The 14,600-nt window shown below is 45.3% G+C and overlaps 1 protein-coding gene across 1 annotated transcript in view; it reads left to right on the top strand.

Annotated features, from left to right (window-relative positions):
• Nucleotides 1–14,600, top strand: part of RAD50 (RAD50 double strand break repair protein) — a 330,429-nt gene that overhangs the window by 169,914 nt on the left and 145,915 nt on the right. Inside the window, exons 16-17 of the mRNA XM_075344529.1 lie at nt 5,063–5,189; nt 12,653–12,846. Of these exons, the coding sequence (XP_075200644.1) occupies nt 5,063–5,189; nt 12,653–12,846 (321 nt within the window). The remainder of the gene's footprint in view (nt 1–5,062; nt 5,190–12,652; nt 12,847–14,600) is intronic.

The following is a 14,600-nucleotide window of genomic DNA, read 5'->3' as shown; positions in this document are numbered from 1 at the left end:
CTTCACTGAATACAGATTTTATCTCCGAAAACAGTGTAAATCTGCTCAACAAAACAGGGGAAATTCTTAGAGGAGAATCCGGACGAAGGAGGCTGAAGGGAATCAATAGAGGGTGGATCCCGGCACAAAAACGTCCATTTCAGAAGTATAATATAAAACTTCACATTTAATGGAACAATAAAAACAGCATAAAATAAATTCCTTCGATCAACGCGTTTCAGATCGTCCTTAGTCATGATCATCATGGGATACAACTGATAGCATTTATATACACACTAGAAGGTGGCCCGATTCTACGCATCGGGTATTCTAGAATTTACGTATTGTGTAGTTAATGATAGTTATGATTTTTGTTATATATATATATATATATATATATATATATATAGATAGATATATATATATATATATATATATCTATATATATATATATATAGATATATATATATCTATATATATAGATATATATATATATATATATATATATATATATATATATATATATATATATATATATATATATATATAGATGTTGTATGTAGTTACTAAGTGTTTGTGTAGGGCGCTGTACATGTTCTGGGTGTTGTCTGGGTGTGGTGGGGGTTGAGAGCGGTGTTGTCTGGGTGTTGAGTTGTGTGTGTTGCGTTGTTTGTGGAGCGTTGTGTGTCTGTAGCGTTGTGTGTGTGTGTTGCGCGGTTTGTGTGGGTGTGGGGTGTGTGTTTTGGTGGGGGGTATGTTTTATGCAATGTGTGTTGTGCGGCATGTGCATATATTTGTGTGTGCCGCGGTGTTTGGGTGTTGTGTGTGTGCGGCGTTGTGTGTGTGGGTGTCTGTGTAGGGCGGTGTTTGTGATTCCCAGTGTATGTGTGGTGTGTTGTGCAGTGCATGTGTGGCGGTGTGTGTGTGTGTTTTGGGGGGAGGTGTGCACCCCCCATTGTGCTCCATCCCCCATGCTGCTCACCCCCCATTGTGCTCCATCCCCCATGCTGCGCACTCCCCATCGTGCTCCATCCCCATCATGCTCCATCCCCATGCTGCGCACCCCCCATCGTGCTCCATCCCCCATGCTGTGCACCCCCCATCGTGCTTCATCCCCCATGCTGCGCACCCCCCATCGTGCTCCATCCCCCATGCTGCGCACTCCCCATTGTGCTCCATCCCCCATGCTGCGCATTCCCCATCGTGCTCCATCCCCCATGCCGCGCACTCCCAAACGTGCTCCATCCCCCATGCTGCGCACTCTCAAACGTGCTCCATCCCCCATGCTGTGCACCCCCCATCGTGCTCCATCCCCCATGCTGTGCAACCCCCATCGTGCTCCATCCCCCATGCTGTGCACCCCCCATCGTGCTCCATCCCCCATGCTGTGCACCCCCCATCGTGCTCCACAGTCACACATCAGACAGTATACACGCACACATCTGATCGCATACACTCACACCCCACTTCTGCCTGTGCCCTCCGGTGGGCGGTCCCAGCAGCTGTGCTGCTTGCCGTGCTCCTCTGCCTTCTACCGAGACGCACACATCCTATCGCATACACGCACACATCCTATCGCATACATGCACACATCCTATCGCATACACGCACACATCCTATCACATACACGCACACATCCGATCGCATACACGCACACACACACACTGACGATATCGCACCTACGCGCTCACACACTCACAACATCCGGAGATACCACATGCTTCTGGCCATGTGATCCTCCGGCAGGTCCTGGAAGGTCACTGCACGCACAGGATTGCCGCCGAGAAGCAAGCGATATCACGGGATGTTGTGAGTGTGTGGATGCGATCTGATGTGTGTGTGAGGTGTGTGTGAGAGTGAGTGTGATCTGATGTGTGTGTGTGTCTGTTCTTATGTGTGTGCGTGTGTGTGTGTTCCGCCGCTGCAGGACCTTGATGCGCTCACCTGGGAGCCGGTGTACGCTGGTAACCATTCTACACAATATTACATGGTTACCAGCGTACCCCGCCCCCCGCTCGCACGGGAGCCCACACCAGCGTACGGCGGCAACCCCAGCAATGCGAGGGTATGTGTCGGCTGGGTTGGCGGCGTACGCTGGTGTGGGCTCCCGGGGGTACAGCACTTACCTGGGAGTCGGGGCTCCGTGTCCTTTCGGGGAATGCGTGCAGGGGACGGGGTCAGAGCGAGCGTGCAATGCGTGAAGGGGGCGGGGCGTAGCCGAGTTGTTAATGCGTCCAGGGGGCCGGGGCAAGAGGCCAATCCGAGTGGGGGGCGGAGCCTGGGTGAGCGGCCAATTCGTGCGGGGGGGCGGAGGCGAGGCGAACGGCCAATCCGTGTGGGGGGGCGTAGCCGAGGCGAGCGGCCAATCCGCTGTTTGTCACCGTAAGGAGACAATTTTGGAGCAAGACAGACAGACAGACAGAATAAGGCAATTATATATATAGATAGTCAAGGGAAATTACGACTTTTTGAATAAAGTATGCAAACGCGCAAGAAAAAAAAAAAACACAATCACATGAATTATTTCAAGAAAAAATGTAGGAAAGACTAGTACATTAATAGAAATACAATAAATCCGTCCTTTTATTTAGTCCTGAGGGGAAAGTTGTATTCATTTGAAAAATAAATAAAGCTTCCTGATAATGAAGTAAACGAATTCTATCTCCACCTCTGTTATTAGTAAAAACTTTTTTGAGAGCATGAACTTCAAGATGATTAGGATTGCCCTGATGCACCGACCTAACATGCTGGGAAACACTAGAGGTGGTGCGGGCGGGTGGAAATATGTTTGTCATCATACAGATGCTCTGCGATTCTGATGCGTAACACACGACTTGTACAGCCAATATATTGGAGCTGGCAAGCTCTACAGGTAATCACAATTAAGAAATTGATCATTGGTGTGAGTTTTGCTGGTGGTAGTGGCAGTAAAAGTTTTTTTTATTAGACATGAAAGGGCATAATCCACAAGATTTGCTCCCAATATAAGAGCCTGTGGTGGAGAGCCATCTACGATGTGAAGATTTTTTTAAAGTATTTTTGGTATAATCCGTAGGAGAAATAGTAGCTCCCAAAGTAAGGCCCCTCTTAGACACAAAATTCACCCCAGGACTAAGGATTTTTCTAGTAATCTCATCAGAAAATAAAACTGGCAAATATTTTTTGACTATTTTCACAATTTGTTGATAGTTAATACTATAATTAGTAGAAAAAGTAACTCGATAAAAAGCAGAAAAATTATCACCAGAATCATTGCAATAAGCCAGATACTTATTTCTGTCATGTAAATCAACTTTGTTTTTGGGACGTTCCAGAGTGGCAGAAGAAAAACCCCTGTTTTTAAAATGTTTCTGAATAAGCGCACATTCTTTATTATAATCTGCTTGGTGTGAACACGATCTTTTAGCTCAAACGAATTCACCTACTGGTAGATTGTCTTTAACATGCCTAGGATGGCAGCTTGTTGCATGCAGCATGGAATTACCTGCTACAGGCTTACGAAATAGAGAACAAATTACATCACCTGTGGCGATATAACAAGTAGGCAGAAGATCTAAATATGCTATACTCTTGGTGTTGAAATTATAAGTAAATTTAACCTTCGTCAGGCTGCATAATTTTACAACGTTAACAGCGACCCCTTATCTCGGAAGGGAGTGGAGATATTTTATTGAAATTTGGCCAATATATTCTGGACCAAAACTGCAGAGATGTCACGAAATTTCAGCCCTCTACGGCTTTTGGAAAAAAAAATGTATTGCAATTTTAAAACGGAATAGTTACAATTGTACCTATTCAGCCGGACAAAGGTTAATGTTGAAAGGATTGTTATTAAGATAATCTATAAAAAAGGGAATCAATTCACAAGGACCATCCCATATTACCAATCCGTCATCTATAAATCTAAAATAATAAGCAATATGATGAGAAAACGGATTGGATTCATTAAAAATATAACAATCCTCATAAAAATTATTGCCACCGAAGGGGAAAATTTTGCCCCCATAGAACAGCCATGTTTTTGAAGGAAAATTTGATTAGAAAATTTAAAAAAAATATTTTGTAGCAGAAACCAGATAGAGTCCAGACTAAAACTCTGAAGTTGGTCAGAGTACTGGGTGTGTCTGTTCATATACTCCTTAATGAACATGAGTGCCAAGGAATGAGGAATTGAGGAATATAATGAAGAGACATCACACGTAATCCAAACATAATTTGCAGACCATCGTACTGTATTCATCACATTGAGGATATGTTTAGAATCCTGGATATAACTATGAGAACATTGTGTGAGTGGCTGTAATCTATCATCAACCCATTCCCCCAATCGTTCCAGGAGTGAATTAACCCCTGAAACGAGTTGTCGCAATGCCTTATGACATTTAGGTAAGGCATGGACTATAAGAGTACAAGAATTTTTCGGACAAAGATGTTCTCTTAATTTTTCTGAAAGAACCCCTAATGAAAAACCTTCATTCAATGAATTTTCAAGTCCCTCTTGTATATGGGGGGGAGTAGGATCTTCATGCAGACTAAGATGACTTTGTTTCATCAGACTGAGAATTTTGATATTTACTGATCACTTCTGGCAGAGAAAGAAGTAGATTTCTCTGATAAGATATATTACAAAGTTACTTATTTTCATGTGTACTATTCTTTATGAAATAAAAATAATACCGACAGTTACGCTTTAGTAAGAACACACTTTTAACAGAGAGCCAGGAATGAGGTGACTGAGATGACTAGTCACCAAATATAACCCCTTCTGGCTTGTCCGACACCCTCTTGTTTCTGCCTGTGTGTGTACAGAAACCCATCAGTACAGCAGAGCCAGGTAGGCGCCAGCCTTGGTGATGCTTGTGACATTTCTTTGGTGAATGGGACCCGACAGCTAGGACGTTTATATGGTTTTTAAGTAATTAATGTGATAATTGGTCATTTTTTTTGTTAATTATGTTACTTTGATATTAAATAATCTAAGGCCTTGTCTACAGACTTAAAATCATTTGCAAAATAATTATGGCTTGTGTATAATGCTTGCATAAGACTCTTGCCCATCTTTTTCATTTGCACTCTATTATAGACGGAGTTAAAAGACGTAGAAAGGAAGATAGCCCAGCATGCCACTAAACTGCACGGCGTAGACCTCAGCCGCACTGTCCAACAGGTGAACCAAGAAAAGCAAGAAAAACAGCATAACTTGGACAATGGTGAGGAAATGGCGTCATGCACAACATTATGTTCAGATTTGTGCAGGAAAAAGCTGAAATACCATATTTTTGGATAAGACGCACTTTTCCTTCCAAAAATTTGGGAGGAAAATGAGGGGTGCGTCTTAAAATCCGATTGTAGTTTACCGGAAGGTGATGGAGAGAGGTCACAGGAAGCAGGACAATGCTGCGCTGCGCTGTGCTGGTGCTTGCTGCGAGCGATGAGGCACTGGCCATTCTGAAGATATCAGCGATAGAGTTCTTCAAATAATGATCCCAGAGTGGGCGCTTACGCAGATGGAGCTCTCTGCTCAAGACCTCATCAGCGCACGCGCCAACTCCGGCCATCATTTTTTTGAAGCCTGCACCGCCGACATCTTCAGAATAGTCAGTGCCTCACCGCTCGCAGCAAGCCCCAGCACAGAGCCAGGCCGGCCGCCCTAGTACAGTGCCCCAGTGAACATTTGGGCACCCCTCTGCACCACCTGCAGCATTGACCTGCTCCCCCACCGCCCCTGCCTCCTGTGACCCCCGCTCCACCACCGCTGCCGCCCCCTCTGGTAAGACACCACTGCATTATAAAACGGACCCCTTTTTTTCCTCTTTTTATTTGGGGTGCGTCTTATAAAACAAAAAATATGGTACTTTAGTAACATGTGAGAGGTTTAATGGCTATAGACATGCTTGCACCCAATTTTTTTTATTGTGCAATTGATTCCTAATTGCAAAATTAAGCACATTTTTATATTGGCTTCAATAACCCCTTTCCTGCAAAATATCATAAGTGTACATACAGATTACACTTCAGTTATCACAGTTATTATAAAAAAACAAAAAACAAAAAAAAAAACCAATAAATGGCCGTGTATATATAAGAATCAAGAAAACCTATAAATAACATCAGTTTTAAGCCAAGATAAAAATGATTTTTGTTAGAACACAAAAAATTATACACACATAGATAAAGGAGAAGGGGATATACACAATGAAATTAATCCCTCCACAGGAAAATTACCAACATTTACAAAGCACAAGAGGCGCAGAAATACACGTGGCATGGAAAAGATGTGGGGAGATACTATGTCTCTCAATTAATGAGACAAAAAACAAATGCAATAATTGATAAATACATCCCACATATAAAAAGAAAAACAATACACAGTGTTAGCCACTAGAGGTCTCTGTAGTAGACAAAATCCAACTATAAAAATATATTTAATGTGCAATAAATGCTCATAGCTCGTGTAAGGCTATGTGCGCACTAGGCGTTTTTTTCACGCTGCGTTTTTATGTGCGTTTTTGTCTAAAAAACGCACCCGCGGCTAAAAAAACGCGGCAAAAACGCATGCGTTTTTGCCGCGATTTGGTGCGTTTTTTGCTGCGTTTTTGCTCACTGCGTTTTTAATCAGTGCACAATGCCATTAAAGATTGTTGATGAAAAAAAAAAAAAAAAAAAAGGTCTGATGTCATTTCCTTCTTCAAAATGTTCATTGTATGCAGGAGAGCAGACAGCTGCAGAACTAGTGTATGCAGGAGAGCAGACAGCAGCTGCAGAACTACAAGTCTCAGCATCCTGCATTCACTAGTGTATGCAGGAGAGCAGACAGCAGCTGCAGAACTACAAGTCTCAGCATCCTCCATTCACTAGTGTAAGCAGGAGAGCAGACAGCAGCTGCAGAACTACAAGTCTCAGCATCCTCCATTCACTAGTGTATGCAGGAGAGCAGACAGCAGCTGCAGAACTACAAGTCTCAGCATCCTCCATTCACTAGTGTATGGAGGAGAGCAGACAGCAGCTGCAGAACTACAAGTCTCAGCATCCTCCATTCACTAGTGTATGCAGGAGAGCAGACAGCAGCTGCAGAACTACAAGTCTCAGCATCCTCCATTCACTAGTGTATGCAGGAGAGCAGACAGCAGCTGCAGAACTACAAGTCTCAGCATCCTCCATCCAGGACTGTATGCAGTTTTTTGCCCAAAAAGAAAAAAAAAATGACATGGGCTTCGCCATATTTTTGTATGCTAGCCGGGTACAGCAGGCAGGTACGGGCTGCCCCCAACCCCCAGCTGCCTATTTGTACCCGGCTGGGAACCAAAAATATAGAGAAGCCCTTTTTTTTTTAATTATTTCATGAAATAATTAAAAAAAAAAAATGACGTGGGCTTCGCCTAATTTTTGAGTCCAGCCGGGTACAACTAGGCAGCTGGGGATTGGAATCCACAGTGCAGGGTGCCCATGCTTTCTGGGCACCCCCACTGCGAATTGCAGTCCGCAGCCACCCCAGAAAATGGCGCTTTCATAGAAGCGCCATCTTCTGGCGCTGTATCCAACTCTTCTAGCTGCCCTGGTGACGGGTGGCGAGCTAGGTAATAATGGAGTTAGGGCTAGCTGTATATTATCAGCTGGCCCTAAGCCCGAAATTCATGGTGTCACGCCAATATTAGACATGGCCACCATGAATTTCTAGTAATGATAAAAAAAAAACACAACACAGAGAAAAATATTTTTATTAGAAATAAAACACAACACAATTAGTGACTCCATCTTTATTGAAATAAACCCCCCTCCGCAGTAATCCTGGGTCAGGGTCCCGCGCCGTCCAATCCGGATCCAATATCATCTGATCGGTTTGCTGGAAGGCAAAGCGATCAGATGATGTGTCAGGATCAAGTGCCTGAATCACATCACACATCAGCTGATTGTATAAAAGCCGGTTATACAATCAGCTGATGCATCAGTAGAAAAAAAAAAAAAAAAATACTCACTTATGTGCTGTGGTGATTACCGGCAGCTCCTGGAGCGATCGATTGGACAGGAGTCTGATCCTATACGATCGCTGCAAGAGCTGCCGGTGATCAGCTGATGAAGTCCCCTGACGGCAGGATCAGCTGATAGCCGGCCGGGCGCGAAAAAGCCGGCGACACCGCGATCAGCTGATGCGTCAGGTGACTGCATCAGGTGATCCACAGCCAGGTCCTGTAAGCAAGGTCCTGCCCCGGGGAGACTGCACACAGCCAGAGCGGCGGGACCGGGAGGAGCTGGGAGCGGGCATGGCACCGGGACCCTGCGGACAGGTGAGTATATGACATTTTTTTTTTTCTACTGTTCACTTTGTTTTTCGCCGCTGCCTCCACCTCCCGCCCAGACATGGCGCCGCACGGAGCTGACATGGCACCGGGCGGGTTGTGGATGCAGCGGTGACGGTACCGGGAGGATTCCTGCTTCTGTGTTTACCAACAGAAGGAATCCTCTTCCTGTACACGTCACTGTAGTGCCCACCCCTTGCGTGTATAGCTGCGTTTTTAGTCATAGAAACGCGGCTATATGCGTTATTCATTGCGTTTTTAACATCTCATTGAATTCAATGAGTGAAAAACGCAGTGGAAAACGCAGAAATAATTGACATGCTGCGTTTTTGTGGTCACCACAAAAACGCAGCTAAAAAAAAACGCTGTGTGAGGACAGCACTTCTGAAAACCCATTGACATTGCTGGGGAAGCAATGTCACTGCGTTTTCAGCACAAAAACGCGGTAAAAAACGCCGCTAAAAACGCGGCAAAAACGCCTAGTGCGCACATAGCCTTAGGCTGCTTTCACACCTCCGGTTTCTGCAATGCGGCACACTCCGGCACTTTGCAGGAAAATCGCAACCGTTTTTTTTTGCTGCCGGTTGCGTTTTTTCTGCATAGACTTTAATTAGTGCCTCATTGTGCCGCAAAGCCTTGCGTTTAATCCAGTTTTTGCCGCATGCGGCAGATTTAGCCGATGCGGCGGCCGGATGGAACGTTGCCTAGCACGTTTTTTCGTGCGGCAAAAAAAAACGCATCAACGCATTCGGCCGATGCGGCGCATTTTTCAATGCATGCCTATGGCGGCCGGATGCGGCAAAAACCGCATCCGGCCGCCGCATGCGTTTTTTGCCACTGCGCATGCTCAGTAGCATGCCGCAAGCAGCAAAAACCGGACGGGCCGCATGGGAAAAACTTATGCAAAGGATGCGGTGTTTTCACCGCATCCGTTGCATAGCTTGCACAGCCGGATTGAGCCGCAGAGCTCAAGCCAGATGTGTGAAAGCAGCCTTAGATTACACAGTGTGAACTGGTGAAAAAACTATATTTTTAATCATTTATAATGCATATATTGTTAAATATGAAATTGTGAAGAGATGAATAAAAAAATATCAAGGGATTAAGTGCATAAAAAAATCGCAGAACCAAAATTCATATAATTTTTCTATTGCAAGTAGCCCAGATTGTGCAAAAGGCAAGGAGGTAGATAGCAAAAAATAAATAAGCAATTTGTAGATAGGAAAAATGGGCTAAAAAAAAGATACTGAAGATAAAGTGGAAAAGATACACACAGCAGCCAAGAAAATATAACTAGGTCCTGTGGTCTGTCTGCTAGAGTGCAGGGAGCAAAAAGACCTGGAGGGGTTAATGGAGTCAGATGAACACCGCTCCGAGCGACTTTAAAGATCCTCATCCTTAGTGTGCTCCTACATTGCCGCTTGCTGTCCAGTAGTCATTCCCATCACGTCCATTACTTTAAGAATTGTTAAATCCCTCATTAAAGATAATTATTGCCAAAAACATAGCTATGCATATAGAGGTCGCTCCTTATAAAGTGCTATTTTTTTTTTAATATTTAATAAGCTAAATCATTTTACAGATATATTATCCCCACTAAGTACATGAAAAATATGTAAAATAAAAAAAAAATTCTGATCAACTAAACTAGAATTCCCCCTTAGGCTGCTTTCACACCTCCGGTTTTTGCTATGCGGCACAATCCGGCACTTTGCAGGAAAATCGCAACCGTTTTTTTTTGCTGCCGGTTGCGATTTTCCTGCATAGACTTTAATTAGTGCCGCATTGTGCCGCATGGCCTTGCGTTCTGTCCGGTTTTTGCCGCATGCGGCAGATTTAGCCGATGCGGCGGCCGGATGGAACGTTGCCTGGCACGTTTTTTCGTGCGGCAAAAAAAACCGCATCGCGCCGCATTCGGCCGATGCGGCGCACTTTTCAATGCATGCCTATGGCGGCCGGATGCGGCGCGATGGGGCAATAACCGCATCCGGCCGCCGCATGCGGTTTTTGCCACTGCGCATGCTCAGTAGTATGCCGCAAGCGGCAAAAACACGACTGGCCGCAAAGGAAAAACTTATGCAAAGGATGCGGTGTTTTCACCGCATCCGTTGCATAGCTTGCACAGCCGGATTGAGCCGCAGAGCTCAAGCCGGATGTGTGAAAGTAGCCTTAAAGGAGTTACCTCTTTTTCTCAGTTCAGGATTCCGCCGCTCCTCACTCTCCAGACTGTCTACCTGCCAGAAGGCGTTGCACTCCTGCTTGATTGACAGTTCAGACCAATGGCAGCGTTGCATCTTTAGCTAAAACTGTCGGTTCTACTGCTCATGGGCAGCATCAGTGTATTTCTTATAAGCTCAATATTAAAGAGCTTGTACACACTGCATACATTGCCTTGTAAAAGTATTCATAGCCTGTGAACTTTTTCACTTTACACCAACAATCTTAAATGTTTTTTGGAAAATTGTGACTTGTATTTGTATTCAGGCCCACTGAGTCAATACTTTTGTAGGACCACCTTTCACTGCAATTACTACTGCAGGTCTTTTGGGTATATCTCTACCAACTTTGTACATCTAATGGCTTTATCCATTGTTCATTGCAAAATCGCTCTAGCTCAGTGGGATTGGATGACAACATCTATGAACAGCAGTGTTCAAGTCTTGTCACAGATTCTCAGTGGGATTTAGGTTTGGACTTTGACTGGGCCATTCTTAAGGCTGCTTTACATGCTGCGACATCGCTAGCGAAAGCACCTGCCCCCGTCGTTTGTGCGTCACGGGCAAATCACTGCCCGTGGCGAACAATATCGCTAGTACAACCTCTTTTTTTAAGGGAGCGGTTCGTTTAGCGTCACAGTGACGTCACTCAGCGGGCCACCAATAGAAGCGGAGGGGCGGAGACCAGCTGCATTCACGTCACTTCCACCTCTTTGCCTGAGGACGCAGGAATGCTGTTGTTCGTCGTTCGCGGGTTGTCACACGTAGAGTTGTGTGCTGCCTCAGGAACGATGAACAACCTGCGTCCTGAAAGAGCAACGATATTTTGAAAATTAACGACGTGTGAACGATTAGGTGAGTATTTCTGATCATTAGCGGTCGCTCGTGTCACACGCAACGACGTCGCTAACGAGGCCGGATGTGCGTCACGAATTTTGTGACCCCAGCGATATCTCGTTAGCGATATCGCTGTGTGTAAAGCGGCCTTTACACATTAATATGCTTTAATATAAACTGTTCCATATAGCTCTGGCAGTATGTTTAGGGTCATTGTCATGTTGCAATGTGCAAACTAAAGGCCCCTTTACACACTGCAACATCGCAAACGACATCGCTGTAACGTCACCGGTTTTGTGACGTAATAGCGACCTCCCCAGCGACATTGCAGTGTGTGACACGCATCAGCGACCTGGCCCCTGCTGTGAGGTTGCTGATCACTACACATTTCTCAGGACCATTCTTTGGTCCTTTGTTTCCCGCTGTGCAGCATGATGGCTAGAAAGTCTCTGTGTAAAGGGGCCTTTACAGCGACTTCGTTAGCGACTTCCCTTTCAAAAAGCTGCTTTACAACGTCCCCAATGACTAGCTAGGTCGTTTTGCAGGTCCGTATCACTGTTGCGTCATTTTCCAGGTTTGCCTGTTTGAAAGCTCACCAGCGACTCACCAGAGACTTTGTAGCGATCACGGGCAGGTTGGGATCGCTGGTGGGATCGCTAGAAAGTGTCAGTGTGTAAAGGGGCCTTAAGCCCCAGTCTCACATCTTTGACAGCCTCTAACAGGATTTTCTGGTATTTAGCTCGATCCATCTTACCATCAACTCTGACGAACTTCCCTGTATCTGCTGAAGAAAAGCATCTCCACAGCATTATGCTGCCACCACCACGATTGATGGTGGGGATGGTGTTCTCAGGGTGATGTGAAGTGTTATTTTTTCGCCACATAGTTTTTTGCATTTAGCCCAAAAATTTTGACCTTTTGTTTTATGTGAGCAGAGCACCTTCTTCTTCCACATGCTAGTTTTTTCCACTATACGGCTTTTTGCAAACTACAAACATAATTTCTCATGGCTTGCTTTCCAAAATGACTTTCTTGCCGCTCTTCCATAACGGTCAGATTTGTGGAGTAAACGGCTAAAGGTATGTACACAGGTTAAGTAATGGCAGCAGAAATTTCTGCATCTCTTGGCAGTAAAAACGCTGCATAAAATAGGCTTGTTTTTTCACATGCGTTTTTGCTGCAGCTTTCCAGCTTCCCTCTCATTAGTATTCGTGAATTCGGTAGCAAAAGTAAAGTAGGGGATAACAATAACTCCTTTTAAAACAATACACTTACTTTAGGGAATCGTGTGCATACAGAAACTATTGTCTTTTTAATTTCCAGTTTCCGGTAAAATTGAGCTGTTGCGTAAGCGAATTCAGGACCAGCAAGAGCAAGTCCAGCAACTGAAGAGTGCGGCCAATGAACTAAGAGCAGAGAAGCTTAATATTTCTAGTAAGCTGCAACGTCGCCAACAACTGGAGGATCAGAATGTGGAGCTGACCACCGAGCTGCAGTGTTTGTCAAGAGAGATCAAGGCAAGTTATTCCTACTGCTGGGAAAGCTGAGCAGATGCTGATTACAATTGTAATTAATCCCTCCCTGCGGGGTCTATCTGGCTGACAGGCTAGGTAGTGCACCTACCACATAATGTAGTGTATTATCAAAGGATCAAATGCTCAAGTCCCCTTGTGGGACTGGTACAAAATAAATAAAAAAGTGTTTATTGTGAACCTGACAGGTCCCCATGCCTCAGAACCACCAGCAGTTGTATCTTCCTATTAAATTCCATGCCTAATGGTCCGTTTATTACAACACACACAAACAGATCTTTTGAAAAATTATTTCTAAAGTCAGTTTAAAATATGCAAATGAGCCCTTTCATTAGTCGATGGGGCGTTAATGTCTCTAGACTAGTTGCCCCATCTTCCTCACTTCTGGTCATATGCAGACTGCCTCTCTGAGGCCCTGTGCGCACTAGGCCGTTTTACCCACGGTTTTACCCGCGGTTTTGCTGCAAAAATTTCTTGAGAAATGTTTGTAATCTTCCTGCAGACATTTCCCAGCAAAACCTATGGGAAAAAGAATAGCTGTGCGCACACTGCGTTTTTTTTTCTCAAGAAAATTCTTTCTGAAGATTTTCTTGAGAAAATTTCTTGAGAAAATGTGCATGTCACTTCTTTTCCGCAGGTACCTGAGGTATACCCCCGGTATTTCACTCCATTCACTGTAATGTAATCGCGAAATTCCGGGGGTATACCGCAGGTAGCAAATGATGTGCGGTATACCCTCGGTATAGCCGCGATTTACCTGCGGTAATGCTCATCGCTGCCTGCGGTTTTGCAGGATGTGATGTCATTATGACAGAAGAGGAAGCAGAGCAGAGTAAACACAGACGTCACATTCCCTGGACGCCGCACAGAAGCACTTCCGTGTGACCTCCAGGTGCCCGTGCAGTCTGTGTCCCGCTCCCGCCCCACCGCTGCCAGCACAGCAGTGTCAGTGTCTGCCGGCAGTATTAGCAGCTTGTCACACTGCCCCGCAGGCAGACACTGACACACAGCAGTGCGTGCAGCCGCGGGGATGCCGAGCGCTGCTGTCAGGAGGTGAGATGAGATCATTACCTGCTGTGACGATCTCCTGCCTCCTGACGTCACCGCGGTCACTGCTGTCTATGCCCGTCTCGTGAGCGGCCCGAGACTGTCACTAGCGGTGACGTCACGGGCTCTCGCGATACTGCTGAGAACGCGGCGGGCATAGAAGTCAGTGACAGCGCTGACGTCAGCAGTACAGGAGATAATCACAGCAGGTAATTATCTCATCTATCCTCCTGACAGCAGCGCTCGTCATCCCCTGCAGTGACCTGGGCTGACCTATTGATGTTAGCTCAGGTCACTGCATTGCTCTCCCAGCCAATGGGGAACATTCTGTTCTTCATTGACTGGGATAGTGACTATGGTATGGATCGCCGTGGGACCCCCCCTTTATTGGATTACGCCGTACGTAGAATTGATTGTTCTTTTCAATAAATTGGTAAAAGAGGGAATGTTTTGGGGAGTGTTTTTTCAAATAAAACTTTTTTTGTTGTCTATTTTTTATTTCTTACTGACTGGGTTGGTGATGTTGGGTATCTGATAGACGCGTGACATCACGAACCCCAGGGCTTGATGCCAGGTGACATTACACATCTGGCATCAACCCCATATATTACCTCATTTGCCACCGCACCAGGGCAACGGGATGAGTTGGGGCGAAGCGCCAGGATTGGCACGTCTAATGGATGCGCCACTTC

The sequence above is a fragment of the Anomaloglossus baeobatrachus genome, chromosome 4 (assembly GCF_048569485.1).
Source record: "Anomaloglossus baeobatrachus isolate aAnoBae1 chromosome 4, aAnoBae1.hap1, whole genome shotgun sequence".
NCBI classification, from domain to species: Eukaryota; Metazoa; Chordata; class Amphibia; order Anura; family Aromobatidae; genus Anomaloglossus; species Anomaloglossus baeobatrachus.
Note: the sequence above shows the minus strand (reverse complement) of the source record. Positions and strands in the feature narration are given on the sequence as shown.